This window comes from Balaenoptera ricei, chromosome 3 (genome assembly GCF_028023285.1).
Source record: "Balaenoptera ricei isolate mBalRic1 chromosome 3, mBalRic1.hap2, whole genome shotgun sequence".
NCBI classification, from domain to species: Eukaryota; Metazoa; Chordata; class Mammalia; order Artiodactyla; family Balaenopteridae; genus Balaenoptera; species Balaenoptera ricei.
The window spans coordinates 118,938,634-118,953,205 of NC_082641.1; the positions used below are offsets into that span (position 1 = coordinate 118,938,634).

A 14,572-nucleotide genomic window follows, 5' to 3' on the forward strand; every position below is an offset into this window, starting at 1 on the left:
ACTTTGAGGTACTTTCATTCCACTTTATTCCACCGAGTAAGAAAACTACAAATAGTAGTTGATTTAAGGATGTCAGTTGAGAAACCAAAGAAGTAATGTAAAATAAAAATATACAACAAAAAATAGAGTAGCGTTTGTTTTCTATTGCATACACAGTGGGTGCAGTAACTTCTGAGGACTCTGAGCGCCGCTGTTCACCCACTAGGAGAGAACCGCAGCAAGTGCTCAATCCGGATTCTCAGGACTCCAACTACACAAAGCTCCACAGTTCCTGCAAACAGGCTCCAGGGATGCAGCGAAACTCAGTCCGGAATTTAAGGTGCGCAGGCTGCAGAGACTCCCTGCAGCCAGAGAAAGAAAAAGGACCCAGTCAAAACACACAGCGTGCCCAGTGAGGACTCAGCGAGAATTCCGTCACCAGACAACAATGGCCGCTCAAAGGAATAGCTCCGACCGCAGCGCGCTGGTCCAGCTCTGCCTTTTCCTCTGTATGCCGTGGCAGGCCGAAGCTCGGCAGATCCGCTACTCCGTTCCCGAGGAGTTAGAGAAAGGCTCTTTTGTGGGCAGCATCTCCAAAGACCTGGGGCTGGAGCCCCGGGAGCTGGCGGAGCGCCGAGTCCGCATCGTCTCCAGAGGTAGGACGCAGCTCTTTGCTCTGAACCCGCGAAGCGGCAGCTTGGTCACCGCGGGCAGGATAGACCGGGAGGAGCTCTGCGCTCAGAGCGAGCCGTGTCTGGTGAGTTTTAACATTCTTATGGAAGATAGGGTGAAACTTTTCGGAGTAGAAATAGAAGTAACTGATATCAACGATAATGCACCAAAATTCCAAGCAGAAAATCTAGATGTAAAAATTAATGAAAACGTCGCTCCAGGAATGCGTTTTCCTCTCCCGGAAGCTCTTGATCCGGATGTGGGCGTGAACTCCCTACAGAGCTACCAGCTCAGCTCCAATAAGCACTTCTCCCTAGCAGTTCAAAGCCGTGTCAATGGCGTTAAGTACCCAGAGCTGGTGCTGGAGCACGCCCTGGATCGCGAGGAAGAGGCAATGCACCATCTGGTACTAACTGCCGTCGACGGGGGTGACCCTCTCCGATCTGGCACTGTCCTCATCAGTGTGACTGTTTTCGATGCAAATGACAATGCTCCGGTCTTCAGTTTGTCCGAATACCGAGTGAATGTTCCCGAGAACTTGCCTGTGGGTGCACAGCTGTTGACAGTCACCGCCACTGACAGGGATGAAGGTGCCAATGGAGAAGTGACATATTCATTCCGAAAATTACCTGAAACACAACTGTTGAAATTCCAACTAAACAAAAATACGGGGGAAATAAAACTATCAGAAAATCTAGATTATGAAGAAACAGGTTTCTATGAAATAGAAATACAAGCTGAAGATGGAGGGGCATATCTTGCAACTGCTAAAGTGTTGATTACAGTAGAAGATGTAAATGACAACAGTCCAGAGGTGACGATCACATCTCTGTTTAGTCCCCTGATGGAAGATTCACCTCTGGGGACTGTTATAGCTCTTTTAAACGTGCATGATCTGGACTCCGGGCAGAATGGGCAGGTCACCTGTTCTATATTGGGGAATCTACCATTTAAGTTAGAAAAATCCATTGACAGTTATTATAGATTGGTGACACACAAAGTCCTTGACAGGGAACAGGTATCTTCTTACAATATCACAGTAAGGGCCACAGATGGAGGAAGTCCACCCCTATCCACGGAAACTCACTTCACCCTGCAAGTGGCAGATATCAATGACAACCCACCCACCTTCTCTCACATCTCCTACTTTACCTATATCCCAGAGAACAACCCCAGAGGTGCCTCCATCTTCTCAGTGGCTGCACTGGACACAGACAGTGAAGAAAATGCTCGGGTTATTTATTCCCTGGCTGAAGACACTATCCAAGGGGCACCTCTATCCTCCTACGTCTCCATCAATTCTGACACAGGAGTACTGTATGCACTGCGATCCTTCGACTTTGAGCAGTTTCATGACCTGCAGATGCAGGTGACAGCCACTGACAGCGGGGACCCACCGCTCAGCAGCAACGTGTCACTGAACATATTTGTGCTGGACCAGAATGACAATGCGCCCGAAATCCTGTACCCCACTCTCCCCACCGACGGTTCCACTGGCGTGGAGCTGGCACCCCGCTCTGCAGAGCCTGGCTACCTGGTGACCAAGGTGGTGGCTGTGGACAGAGACTCGGGCCAGAATGCCTGGCTGTCCTACCACCTGCTCAAGGCCAGCGAGCCAGGACTCTTCGCGGTGGGGCTGCACACGGGCGAGGTGCGCACAGCACGGGCCCTGCTGGATAGAGACGCGCTCAAGCAGAGCCTGGTGGTGGCGGTCCAGGACCACGGGCAGCCCCCTCTCTCTGCCACCGTCACGCTCACCGTAGCTGTGGCTGATAGCATCCCAGATGTCCTGGCTGATCTGGGCAGCTTGGAGGTCCCGCACGCCTCTGATGCTTCAGGCCTCACGTTGTATCTGGTGGTGGCGGTGGCCGCGGTTTCCTGTGTCTTCCTCGCCTTTGTCATTGTGCTGCTGGCGCTCAGGCTGAGGCGCTGGCACACGTCGCGAGTGCTCCGGGCTTCTGGAGGCGGACTGGCAGGCGTACCAGCCTCTCACTTTGTGGGCGTGGACGGGGTGCGGGCTTTCCTGCAGACCTATTCCCACGAGGTCTCGCTCACCGCGGACTCGCGGAAGAGTCACGTGATCTTCCCTCAGCCCAACTACGCGGACACGCTCATCAGCCAGGAGAGCTGTGAGAAAAAGGATCCTCAGTCTTTGTTAGATGATTCGAAGTTTCCTATAGAAGATACCCCTTTGGTGCCAGTGAGTTCTATTTTTGTTCCTTTTCTCTCCTTTAAAAATTATGGTTGGTTTTACTTTTCGGTTTGCAGCATGTTGGTGGAAACTTAATTTTTTCACTTTTCCCTCCATTTCAGTGACATTTGCTTCCTGCTGAAACATTGAAAAGTAGAACTTGATGGTTATTAAGGCTGATTTGTTTTTACTTTCTGGTAACTATTCACCTAATCCCATGAAGGTTTATTGTGATAGGCTGTTATGAGCAGCTTCACGGAGTCTTGTATTTTATAGTTTTGTTGAGCATAATACTGACAGTTTCTAAGAGAGGACTTTCATACAGAAGTGTCTTGTCAATTTGTGTGCTCTCCCGGTGGCTACATGTTGAAATCCCAGCCCCTTAAACAACCCTGCCTCTTGCTTTGAAGGCAGGTCTGGTAAGAATAGGTAAATGTCAGAAACAAGTGCATTAGCCTCACTGGAAATCCTACCCATTTTCAATAATATTCTATTAACAATTCATAACAATGTGTGCTTAAATTTTTTCAAGTGTAATCATACCTGGTAACACTGCAGCATCCATTTTGCCTGTGATTCCAATTTCATACTGTCATGTGGGAGACATACCATTTTAAAATTTATTTATTTATTTATTTATTTATTTATTTATTTATTTTTGGCTGCGTTGGGTCTTTGTTGCTGCGCGCGGGCTTTCTCTAGTTGTGGCGAGCGGGGGCTACTCTTCGTTGTGGTGTGCGGGCTTCTCATTGCGGTGGCTTCTCTTGTTGCAGAGCATGGGCTCTAGGCGCCCAGGCTTCAGTAGTTGTGGCGCTCGGGCTCAGTAGTGTGGCTCACCGGCTCTAGAGCGCAGGCTCAGTAGTTGTGGTGCACTGGGCTTAGTTGCTCCGTGGCATGTGGGATCTTCCTGGACCAGGGATCGAACCGTGTCCCCTGCATTGGCAGGCAGATTCTTAACCACTGTACCACCAGGGAAGTCCCAGAAGACATACCATTTTAATTTTACTTTCCTTGCTCAATAGGGATTCCAGAGAGCCTGTAGAAACAAATTTGGGGTTCTGTTCTCTCTGTACTTTTTGTTAAATTTTCCAATTTCTAAGGATGAAAAAATATATATAATTTGGAATTTGGGGAGATAGAGTGGTACATGTTCCCAAGTACAGGGGCAAACGTGTGTGCCAAAAGCATTTCAGTGACTCTTTATATAGAGAAAGAAAGGTCCACGTGAAACTCTGCAAACTCTGTAATTTAAAGTCAAAATAAACTTAAAGTCAAGAAAGAGATGTCATTTCTGTATAAGATCGGAATACAAGCAGAGAAGTACATAGAATTATAAGCGGATGGTCAGTGGAGTTACTGATGAGCCCATTTAGTTAAGTGAAGATAGTGATGTATTTGGTTTGATCTCTTATAATTTATTATTAATATTCTTCTAAACTAATATGGTAGCATAAAGTCAAATCATGTCCTAATGTGTTTCAAAATATTTATGAGACCATGACTTTTTTCATGTCATTCAACTTTTGTTCAAGGATATGTCTGTGGAAGGAGAGCATAGTTATTATCTTTAGAGTCATAGTTATTAACTTTTATTTTTTAACTTTTAAATCATTGAAACTGTCATTTAAAATTTCTGCCCATGAGAGTCAAAATTAGTATGCATCTATTTCAAATAATTCTATTATTTTGAAAAATACAGGTTAAAAAAACCCTACTCTTTTGGCATGGTAACTATTGTAAGCAAATATGTTAAAATATAATTATTTAGAAGCAATATAGGACACCTTAGATGATTGTAATGAACATGACAGTGTTTGTATTCTGGTTCCTAAATATGGGGGGATGGATTAATACTTTTCTAGCCAAATATAAACCTGGATTGAAGACCAAAAAAAAAAAAAAAAGTTTTTTGCTTATCTTTAGTACTTTCTTTTGTGGATAATTACTCTTAAAAGCAGCAACAGTGATTGCCTCTGGATGGAAGAACTGGATAGCAGTAGGCAATGGAATAGGAGACCTACTTTTCACTCTACATTCTTTTGTGCCTTTTAGATTTTGAAAGAAATGTTTCTACCTATTCAAAATATATGTAAAATTTTACCATATAAAATATATAATAGTTTTGACCATGTGAAAAAAATGTTTCATGATGAAAACGGGGTCACCGAGGAATAAGATTCAAATATTTTAGTTGCGGTCATCCTGCGTTTAAAGAAAAAGACTTCCTTAAATACAGCAGAGAAAAACTAAACTGCGGTTCCACACGGAGCCTCTGGGCGCCGCTGTCGGCCAGTGCAGGGCAAGCGTAGACGCCCGGGATTCCTCAGCTTCTAGCCAGGGATTTCCAGCACAGCCACCAACACAGAGAGAAGGAAACCCGCTTACACGCTGGGGCTCCTGGCCGCGCAGACTCTCCCCAGCACACACGGATTCCCAGCCCCAAGCCTGGCGGCTCCGCCTGTCCTGGACCAAATGCTTTACCAGTGCGCCAGTGTACATTTTCTCCAACTATAAAGACTGGGACCCAGCGAGAACTAGAGCGCGCAATGGGAGGGAGCTGCACGCAGAGATGTCCGGCCCGCCGGCGGCAGGTACTGTTTCCCTTCCTGCTGCCTTTGTTCTACCCCGCGCTCTGCGAGCAGATCCGCTACTCCATTCCCGAGGAGCTGGCCAAGGGCTCTGTGGTAGGGAATCTCGCCAAGGATCTAGGGCTCAGTGTCCTGGATGTGTCGGCTCGAAAGCTGCGAGTTAGCGCTGAGAAGCTGCTTTTCAACGTAGACGCGGAGAGTGGGGACTTACTTGTGAAGGACCGAATAGACCGTGAGCAGATATGTAAAGAGAGAAGAAGATGTGAATTGCAGTTGGAGGCCGTGGTGGAAAATCCTTTAAATATTTTTCATGTCATTGTGGTTGTTGAGGATATTAATGACCATGCTCCTCAATTCCACAAGGATGAAATAAACTTAGAAATCAGTGAATCTGTCAGTCTAGGGACGGGAACAATTCTTGAGTCTGCAAAAGATCCCGATATTAGTATGAATTCACTGAGCAAATACCAACTAAGTCCTAATGAGTATTTCTCGTTAGTGGTGAAAGACAATCCTGAGGGTGGCAAATATCCAGAATTGGTATTGAAGAAGACCCTGGACCGAGAAACGCAGAGCACTCACCACTTGGTGCTGACAGCCTTAGACAGCGGGGATCCGCCGCGAAGCGGCACCATTCAGATCCGAATCCTGGTGGTGGATGCCAACGATAATCCCCCTGTGTTCAGCCAAGATGTGTACAAGGTCAGCCTTCGGGAAGATGTGCCCCCAGGTACCTTCGTGCTGAGGGTGAGCGCTACTGATCAAGATGAAGGCGTCAATGCAGAGATCACCTACTCATTCCTTGGTGTGGCTGATACAGCCCGGCACGTGTTCTCTCTGGATTCGGCTACAGGAAACATTGTAACTCATCAACCCCTGGATTATGAAGATGTGGAAAGATATGCCATGGATGTAGAAGCAAAGGACAGAGGATCTCTCTCTACACAGTGTAAAGTTATTATAGAAGTTTTAGATGAAAATGACAACAGCCCAGAAATAATCATCACTTCTCTCTCTGATCAGATTTTGGAGGATTCCAAGCCAGGAATGGTTGTAGGTCTCTTCAAAACACGGGACCAGGATTCCAAGGAAAATGGAGAAGTCACATGTAATTTAAGTAGAGACATTCCGTTTAAAATTCATTCTTCTGCTAATAATTACTACAAGTTAGTAACAGATGGGGCCCTGGACAGGGAACAGACTCCGGAATACAACGTCACTATCACAGCCACTGACAGGGGCAAGCCCCCCCTCTCCTCCAGCGCTACCATTACCCTACGCATCACCGACGTCAACGACAACGCTCCAGTTTTCCACCAGGCCTCCTACGTGGCCCACGTGGCAGAAAACAACCCGCCGGGCGCCTCCATCGCCCAAGTTAGCGCTTCAGATCCAGACTTGGGGCCCAACGGCCACGTCTCCTACTCCATCGTGGCCAGCGACCTGGAGCCGCGCGCGCTGTCGTCCTACGTGTCCGTGAGCGCGCAGAGCGGCGTGGTGTTCGCGCAGCGCGCCTTCGACCACGAGCAGCTGCGCGCCTTCGAGCTGACGCTGCAGGCCCGCGACCACGGCTCGCCCGCGCTCAGCGCCAACGTGAGCCTGCGCGTGCTGGTGGGCGACCGCAACGACAACGCGCCCAGGGTGCTGTACCCGGCGCTGGGGCCCGACGGCTCGGCGCTCTTCGACACGGTGCCGCGCGCCGCGCAGCCCGGCTACCTGGTCACCAAGGTGGTGGCGGTGGACGCCGACTCTGGACACAACGCCTGGCTGTCCTACCACGTGCTGCAGGCCAGCGAGCCCGGACTCTTCAGCGTGGGGCTGCGCACGGGCGAGGTGCGCACGGCGCGGGTCCTGGGCGACAGGGACGCGGCCCGCCAGCGCCTGCTGGTTGCTGTGCGCGATGGGGGACAGCCGCCCCTCTCGGCCACCGCCACGCTGCTCCTGGTTTTCGCGGACAGCCTGCAGGAGGCGCTGCCGGACCTCAGTGACCACTCTGAGCCCACTGACCCCCAGGCTGAGCTGCAGTTTTACCTGGTGGTGGCCTTGGCCTTGATCTCGGTGCTCTTCCTCCTCGTGGTGATTCTGGCCATTGCCCTGCGCCTTCGATGCTCTTCCAGCCCCAGCGCCGCTGGGGGCTGCTTTGGGTCTGTTCTCTGCTCCAAGTCTGGTCCTGAGATTCCTCCCAACTACAGTGAGGGAACATTGCCCTATGCTGATAATTTATGTGTGCCTGGGAATCAGACTAATCCGGAATTTAATTTTCTCACATCTGTTGAACATTGTCCTGCCACACAAGATATTCTCAACAAAGATAGCTCTTCAGTGCTATTGGCTAGCGTTTTAACTCTTAGTGTTGAAGCAGATAAGAACACTTTTAAGCAGGTAAGTATTTAAAATAATGCTTTTTATATTCCAATATGCCAATATATTCTAATATAGCACTGTTATTTCGAGATTCTAGACTCCCTCTCTTGATAAAGTTCCTAAAATCTAATTCACACCTATGGGTATTACTATTAAGACTAAAGTTTATGATGCTGCATTCCCTCTACTATTCAAGTGCATTTTAAGGTAAAATATATAGAGCACTCTCAGGTCAGTTTTTCATGAAATAGAACACCTTTTAATTAAGGATATGGAATACAGTTATATATTTATATTGTGGTATTTTAAATGACAACCCTAATGCCATCCAAATTTTCTCAAACATTTTATCTTTATTTTACTCAATAAACATTGGTAAGAATTATAGTCATAATCCTAACTGTTGATTTTGTTGAAACCATGCTAGTTACACAACCACAAATGCTGTTCCCTTCAGTCAGTAAAAATCAGGAGGAACCAAATCTAACCTGTAAGTTTTCAGTTCCAGTAGTATTTGAAATTTTTTATAATTAGCAAGCCTTTTAAATAATTACTCTTTTCATAAGTGCTCTTGGTAAACCTTTAACATCACATTACATAATACTTTATTGTCTGCAATTTTAAGCTTTACAAATACTTGTGATTCTCAAAGAGGTAAGTGTGATAACTTCAGGAACATTAGTTGAGTTTTTCTTTCTCGTTGCAATAATAAGATTGGGCTCTAGGCGCCGCTGTTCACCAATTAGGGAAACGGGAAGCTGCGAGCTAGAGTCCCTCCCTCCCCTACCTCTACAACACAAAGCAGAGTGAAGTGAATATTCACAGATCGTGATGCTGGAAACTTAAAAGTACTTCTCTTCGCTCTCTAATATATTTTGGATGCACTTAGCCAGTGACTTCGTAGATGCATAAGCTGATTCAGAACCAAACAGCTCAAGAAACCGCGGAATACAGGCTCAGCCACTGCCATGGCGAATCGGCAAATGCTCCTGGACCGCAGCGGGTTGGTCCTACTGTATATTTTCCTGGGGACGCTGCGGGAGTCTGGGGCTGGGCAGATCCGATACTCGGTGCTGGAAGAGACAGACAAAGGCTTCTTCGTGGGCAATATTTCCAAGGACCTGGGGCTGGAGCCCAGGGAGCTGGCGGAGCGCGGAGTCCGCATCGTCTCCGGAGGAAAGACTCAGCTTTTTGCTCTGAATCCGCGAAGTGGCAGCTTGATCACTGCTGATAGGATAGACCGGGAGGAGCTCTGTGAGGCGGTTTCCTCCTGTTTTTTAAACTTGGAGATACTTGTGGAAGATACCCTTAAGATTTACGGAGTGGAGGTGGAAATAATGGATATTAATGATAACGCCCCCAGCTTCCGGGAGGAGGAAGTAGAGATAAAAGTCAGTGAGCATGCAACTCCGGGATCGCGATTTCCTCTTCCTAATGCTAGGGATCTAGATGTGGGAATGAACTCCCTCCAGCGCTACCAGCTCAACCCTAATAATTACTTTTCTTTGCAAGTGCGAGGCAGAACGGATGGGGCCAAGAATCCTGAGCTAGTGCTGGAGGGGAGCCTGGACCGGGAAAAAGAGGCTGCTCACCACCTCCTCCTCACAGCCTTAGATGGAGGAGATCCCATCCGCCAGGGCACTGTTTCCATCCGTGTCGTGGTTCTCGATGTAAATGACCATATCCCAAAGTTTACACAGTCTGTATATGGAGTGAGTGTTCCTGAGAACCTCAGCTCCGGAACTCGGGTGCTTATGGTAAACGCAACTGATCCAGATGAGGGAATCAATGGGGAACTGGTATATTCATTCCTGAATATGGAAAGCAAAGCTTCTGAGATATTCCAGTTGGATTCTCAATCTGGAGAAGTCTTAATACAAGGTTCTCTGGATTTTGAGAAATACAGATTCTATGAGATGGAAATTCAAGGCCAAGATGGTGGAGGTCTCTCCACCACTGCTAAGATGTTGGTCACAGTTGTGGATGTGAATGATAATGCTCCAGAAATAACTATCACATCTTCTACTAATTCAGTGCTGGAAAACTCTCCTCCAGGTACTGTGATTGCTCTTCTAAATGTGCAAGATCAAGACTCTGGAGAAAATGGTCAAGTCTCCTGTTTCATTCCTAACAATATGCCTTTTAAATTAGAAAAGACTTACGGAAATTATTACAAGTTGATAACAAACAGAGCACTGGACAGGGAGCAGGTACAGAGCTATAATATAACGTTGACAGCCACAGATCGGGGAAGTCCACCCTTGTCTACAGAAACTCATATTTCACTGAATGTAGCAGATGACAACGATAACCCGCCCACTTTTGCTCACTCCTCTTACTCTGCCTACATTCCTGAGAACAATCCTAGAGGGGCCTCCTTCTTCTCGGTGACTGCACTCGACCGGGACAGCAAAGAGAATGCCCAGGTCACTTATTCTCTGGCAGAGGATACCCTCCAGGGAGCACCTCTATCCTCCTACATCTCCATAAACTCAGACACCGGCATTCTGTATGCGCTGCGCTCCTTCGACTATGAGCAATTCCGTGAACTGCAGTTGTGGGTGACAGCGCATGACAGTGGGAACCCACCGCTCAGCAGCAACGTGTCACTGAGCATATTTGTGCTGGACCAGAATGACAATGCACCCGAGATCCTGTACCCTGCTGTCCCCACAGATGGCTCCATGGGTGTGGAGCTGGCACCCCGCTCCGCAGAGCCCGGATACCTGGTGACCAAAGTGGTGGCAGTTGACAAAGACTCGGGCCAGAACGCCTGGCTGTCCTACCGCCTGCTCAAGGCCAGCGAGCCAGGGCTCTTCGCGGTGGGGCTGCACACGGGCGAGGTGCGCACAGCGAGGGCCCTGCTGGACAGAGACGCGCTCAAGCAGAGCTTGGTGGTGGCCGTCCAGGACCACGGGCGGCCCCCTCTCTCAGCCACTGTCACGCTCACAGTGGCAGTAGCGGACAGCATCCCCGACGTCCTGGCTGAACTAGGCAGCCTTGAGTCTCCCGCCAGCCCCGACGACTCAGGCCTCACGCTGTACCTGGTGGTGGCGGTGGCCGCGGTCTCCTGCGTCTTCCTCGCGTTTGTCATTGTGCTGCTGGCGCTCAGGCTGAGGCGCTGGCACACGTCGCGCCTGCTCCAGGCTTCAGGAGGCGGGTTAGCGGGTGTGCCCGCCTCTCACTTCGTGGGCGTGGACGGGGTGCGGGCTTTCCTGCAGACCTATTCCCACGAGGCCTGGCTCACCGCTGACTCGCGGGGGAGTCACGTGATCTTCCCTCAGCCCAACTACGCGGACACGCTCATCAGCCAGGAGAGCTGTGAGAAAAGCGAGCCTCTTTTGATAGCTGAAGATTCAGCTACCGGTTTAGGCAAATGTGATCCTACCAGTAATCAGGTGAGATTTATTTCCTGCCTCCCAATTGTTGATATCTCTGCACAGGTCTTTTAAGTTACTTTTTTCTGAGCCTGTTATAAAAACTGTTTGGGGTGGGGCATATGTTCTTATATATTTAAAGCAAAACGTGGGTTTCTGTAATTTACCTTTCATCAAATTATCATCAATTTTCAGAAAGGTTTTGTGAAAGGCTTTTTTTTTTTTTTTTGGTCCTGTCAGCGTCTTTTGTTTCTTTGTTTTAATTCAAAGGTCCAGGTCAGTTATCATGGCTTGCTTTGTTGTAAGTTGAATTTTAGTAATATTTTTCTATCACCAGTGTCTGGCTATCAATGTAAACTGGTTATGATTCAAATTAATGATTCATAAACATCAATTCGACTTCATATTGCCTCCACTGATTTATAATTATATTCTACCATTATTTGTTTTACTTCTAATGTTCATATTTGAGCCTGTTGATTCAATAGCATACTTACTCTAGCTCTTTATCTATAATACATATACACACACATTCACACATATACACTTTTACACACGTACACTTCTCTCTGAGCACAAAACAATTCTGTTTTGATTTTTGGTGGCTGGTAATACATTTAGATCCTGTTGATTATTTCAACTTTGTCTCATTTATTTACCCCACCAAAACAAGACATACTGACTGCCTTTTAGATATGAGGGTCTCTTGGGAGAGGAAATGTAGCGCACACTTTTTCGTCGTAAGTTCTAGACATCTTTTCTACTCCTACAGTGAAGTCATTAGATTGTTCTGAAGAAATAGTTGAATTGTAAAACTGGTGTTCTTTCCTTTTATTCTTTTACTTGTACTTTAGTGTCTGTGTATCGTTGAAAGGTTTATTTTTTTTAATGTAGTAAATTCTCCTACAGAAATAGCTTTTAATTTTGATCCAGTCCTTCTCAAAAAGTTATTTTCAAATCTGCTAAACATGCTTACATTTTTCAGATTTATTTGTACGGAACAGTTTGTGAATATAAGAGATGGAGTGGATATTTAGAATTCATGAGACTGATTTAGCTGGTATTCCTCTGGATATTTTTGTTTGTTTTCACTATGCTTAGGAGTCTTGGATTCCTTTTTTCATTTCCTTTGTAAACTCATTTTTTAAAATTTTATTGACGTACAGTTGATTTACAATGTTGTATTAATTTCTGCTGCACAGAAGAGTGATTCTGTTATACATATATATTTTTTTCAATATATTTTAAATATATATATATATTTTTTCTGCTGCACAGAAAAGTGATTCTGTTATACATATATATATATTTTCAATATATATATATATTTTTTCCTGTTATGGTTTATCACAGAATATTGAATATAGTTCCCTGTGCTATACAGTAGGGCCTTGTTGTTTATCTATCCATCCATATAATAGTTTGCATCTGCTAATCCCAAAGTACCAGTCCTTCCCTCCTCCACCCCTTCTTCCCCTTTGCAACCACAAGTCTATTCTCTAAGTCTGTGTGTAAACTCATTTTAAAAATTGAAGTATAGTTGATTTACAATGTTGTGTTAGTTTCATGTAAACTCATTTTTTAAATTAAATATAAGTATACTCAATTCTTATATTCAGAACCAACTTGTTATTGAAGCCCTGATAGTTACCTAATAATGTGTTATCTGAAGCAATGTTTAGGAAAGTCAAGGGGGAAAAGGAAACTTATCTAGGGTACTGATCTCAGGAATCATCTCCACAGTCAATTCAGCTCAGCACTCTCACACCACTTCTAGATATTTCGTGCAAATTACTTGCATGTTCATGTTCCCTTTCAAGATATCCCTTCTCATTTCAGAATTGACCTTACTATAGTTAACTATAAATTGAGTATCTAATGTTTGGGCAAAAAGAATTTCAACTGTAGGAAAGGGAAGTCCTGCAACAGATGCCTAAATTTGTCTTGAAGTCAAGAAAAATGCTAGTGTTTTGAGCATCTAGGGATAGAATTTATGCTTATGGGATTCCAAACTGAGAAAAAAGATTTAAGGCCTTTTACTTGAACTGAAATTAGATGAATAAAAAGAATATGAGGTGTTTGCTGGAAGAGGGAGGTTGTTTCATTTTTTTTTTTTTAACATAGCCTGAACCTGTTAGGAGTTGGCAGCCAAGATCTTAGAGAATAAAAAGGAAAGGTTGGTTTTGACACTTGAGATTAAGAAGGTTATTTTGATTAGAGGTAGTGATAAAGTTCTGTTGAGAGGCAACATATGGTACAGTTATAAAAGGATAAAAATAAAACCCTCACATTTCATGTCATTAAATTCCTATAGCCATCTACTAGGGTATGCTTTTATATTCTCTTTATGATGAAAGTGTAAAACACTTCATAATCCTTTACATAAATCTCTTTTATAAGTAACAAGAAGACTTTATGGTATTGGCTATCCTTATCCTGAGTAAAACCTATACAGCTTTGATCTCTCCTCCAGTTTTCTCTGATGAAAGGAGGAGGAAAATCATACACATATCAGATTGAAGATAATACTGGGTGTCATTTCATGGCTGTCAAAATTTCCCCATACCACATGGTGGGGCTCTTTTTCCACGTGGTCTTTGTTCTAAATCTGGAGAGGAGACTTTGCCTTGTTCTTCCAATATGTGCCTTGCCTCTAATGAGAAAATGACAAACTTTTCTCATTACTAGGTTAATGGCTCTTCTATAGGATCCCGTCTCTAAGGAACCCACTTTGGTAGTAAACACTGGAAAACAGACCTATCCAAAACTCCTAAACTGCCTCATTCCCTATACATCAGTTCAACATATCTGTTGGAATACCAAATCCCATTATTTACAAGGCTTCTGACTGCAGTTTTCTAAATAGACTCCAAGGGCCGCTGTTGGCCAATGCGCTGCAAGAGCTAGCGTCCAGTATCTACCCCAGTGATTTCTTGTGTAGTCACAGAAGCAAGTCGGAAAGGAGAGTAGCCTGGACTCAGGCTCTCTACTTGGCAAATCTGATTCCAGAATACAGATTGGGATGTGTTCAAACTGGGAGCATTGAGTTTTCTATGTAGTCGATGTAGGTATTTTAAACGAAATTTATAAATCATCTTTTCTTAACGTTGGAGCCTGCAGCAATGCACAGAAGGATGGGAAATAAGGGGAAGCAGAGAAGCGGTACCCAGCGGCGGCAAGTAATCTTCCCTTTCTTGCTGCCTTTGTTATGCGGGGCATTCTCCAAACAGATCCGCTATTCTATTCCAGAAGAAATGGACAGAGGCTCTGTGGTGTGGAATCTCGCTGAGGACCTGGGGCTGCATGTACGGGATTTATTGACCCGCAACCTCAGAGTTAGTGCAGAGAAACAATACTTGACTGTAAACATGGAGAATGGGAAAGTACTTGTGAGTGACAGA

General features: G+C 45.6%; 1 protein-coding gene across 20 annotated transcripts in view; it reads left to right on the forward strand.

Moving 5' to 3' along the window:
• LOC132362582 (protocadherin gamma-C4) overlaps nt 1–14,572 on the forward strand; it is a 189,315-nt gene that overhangs the window by 92,985 nt on the left and 81,758 nt on the right. For 3 of the 20 annotated variants that reach the window (XM_059917296.1, XM_059917318.1, XM_059917316.1), the window contains exon 1: nt 8,606–11,192. The exons of 15 other annotated variants lie outside the window; for them this stretch is intronic. In XM_059917296.1, the coding sequence (XP_059773279.1) occupies nt 8,763–11,192 (2,430 nt within the window). In that variant the 5' untranslated portion in view covers nt 8,606–8,762. Of the gene's footprint in view, nt 1–258; nt 2,852–5,204; nt 7,813–8,605; nt 11,193–14,572 lie in introns of those variants that run through there. 2 more of the 20 variants (XM_059917297.1, XM_059917302.1) reach the window with 2 other exon arrangements.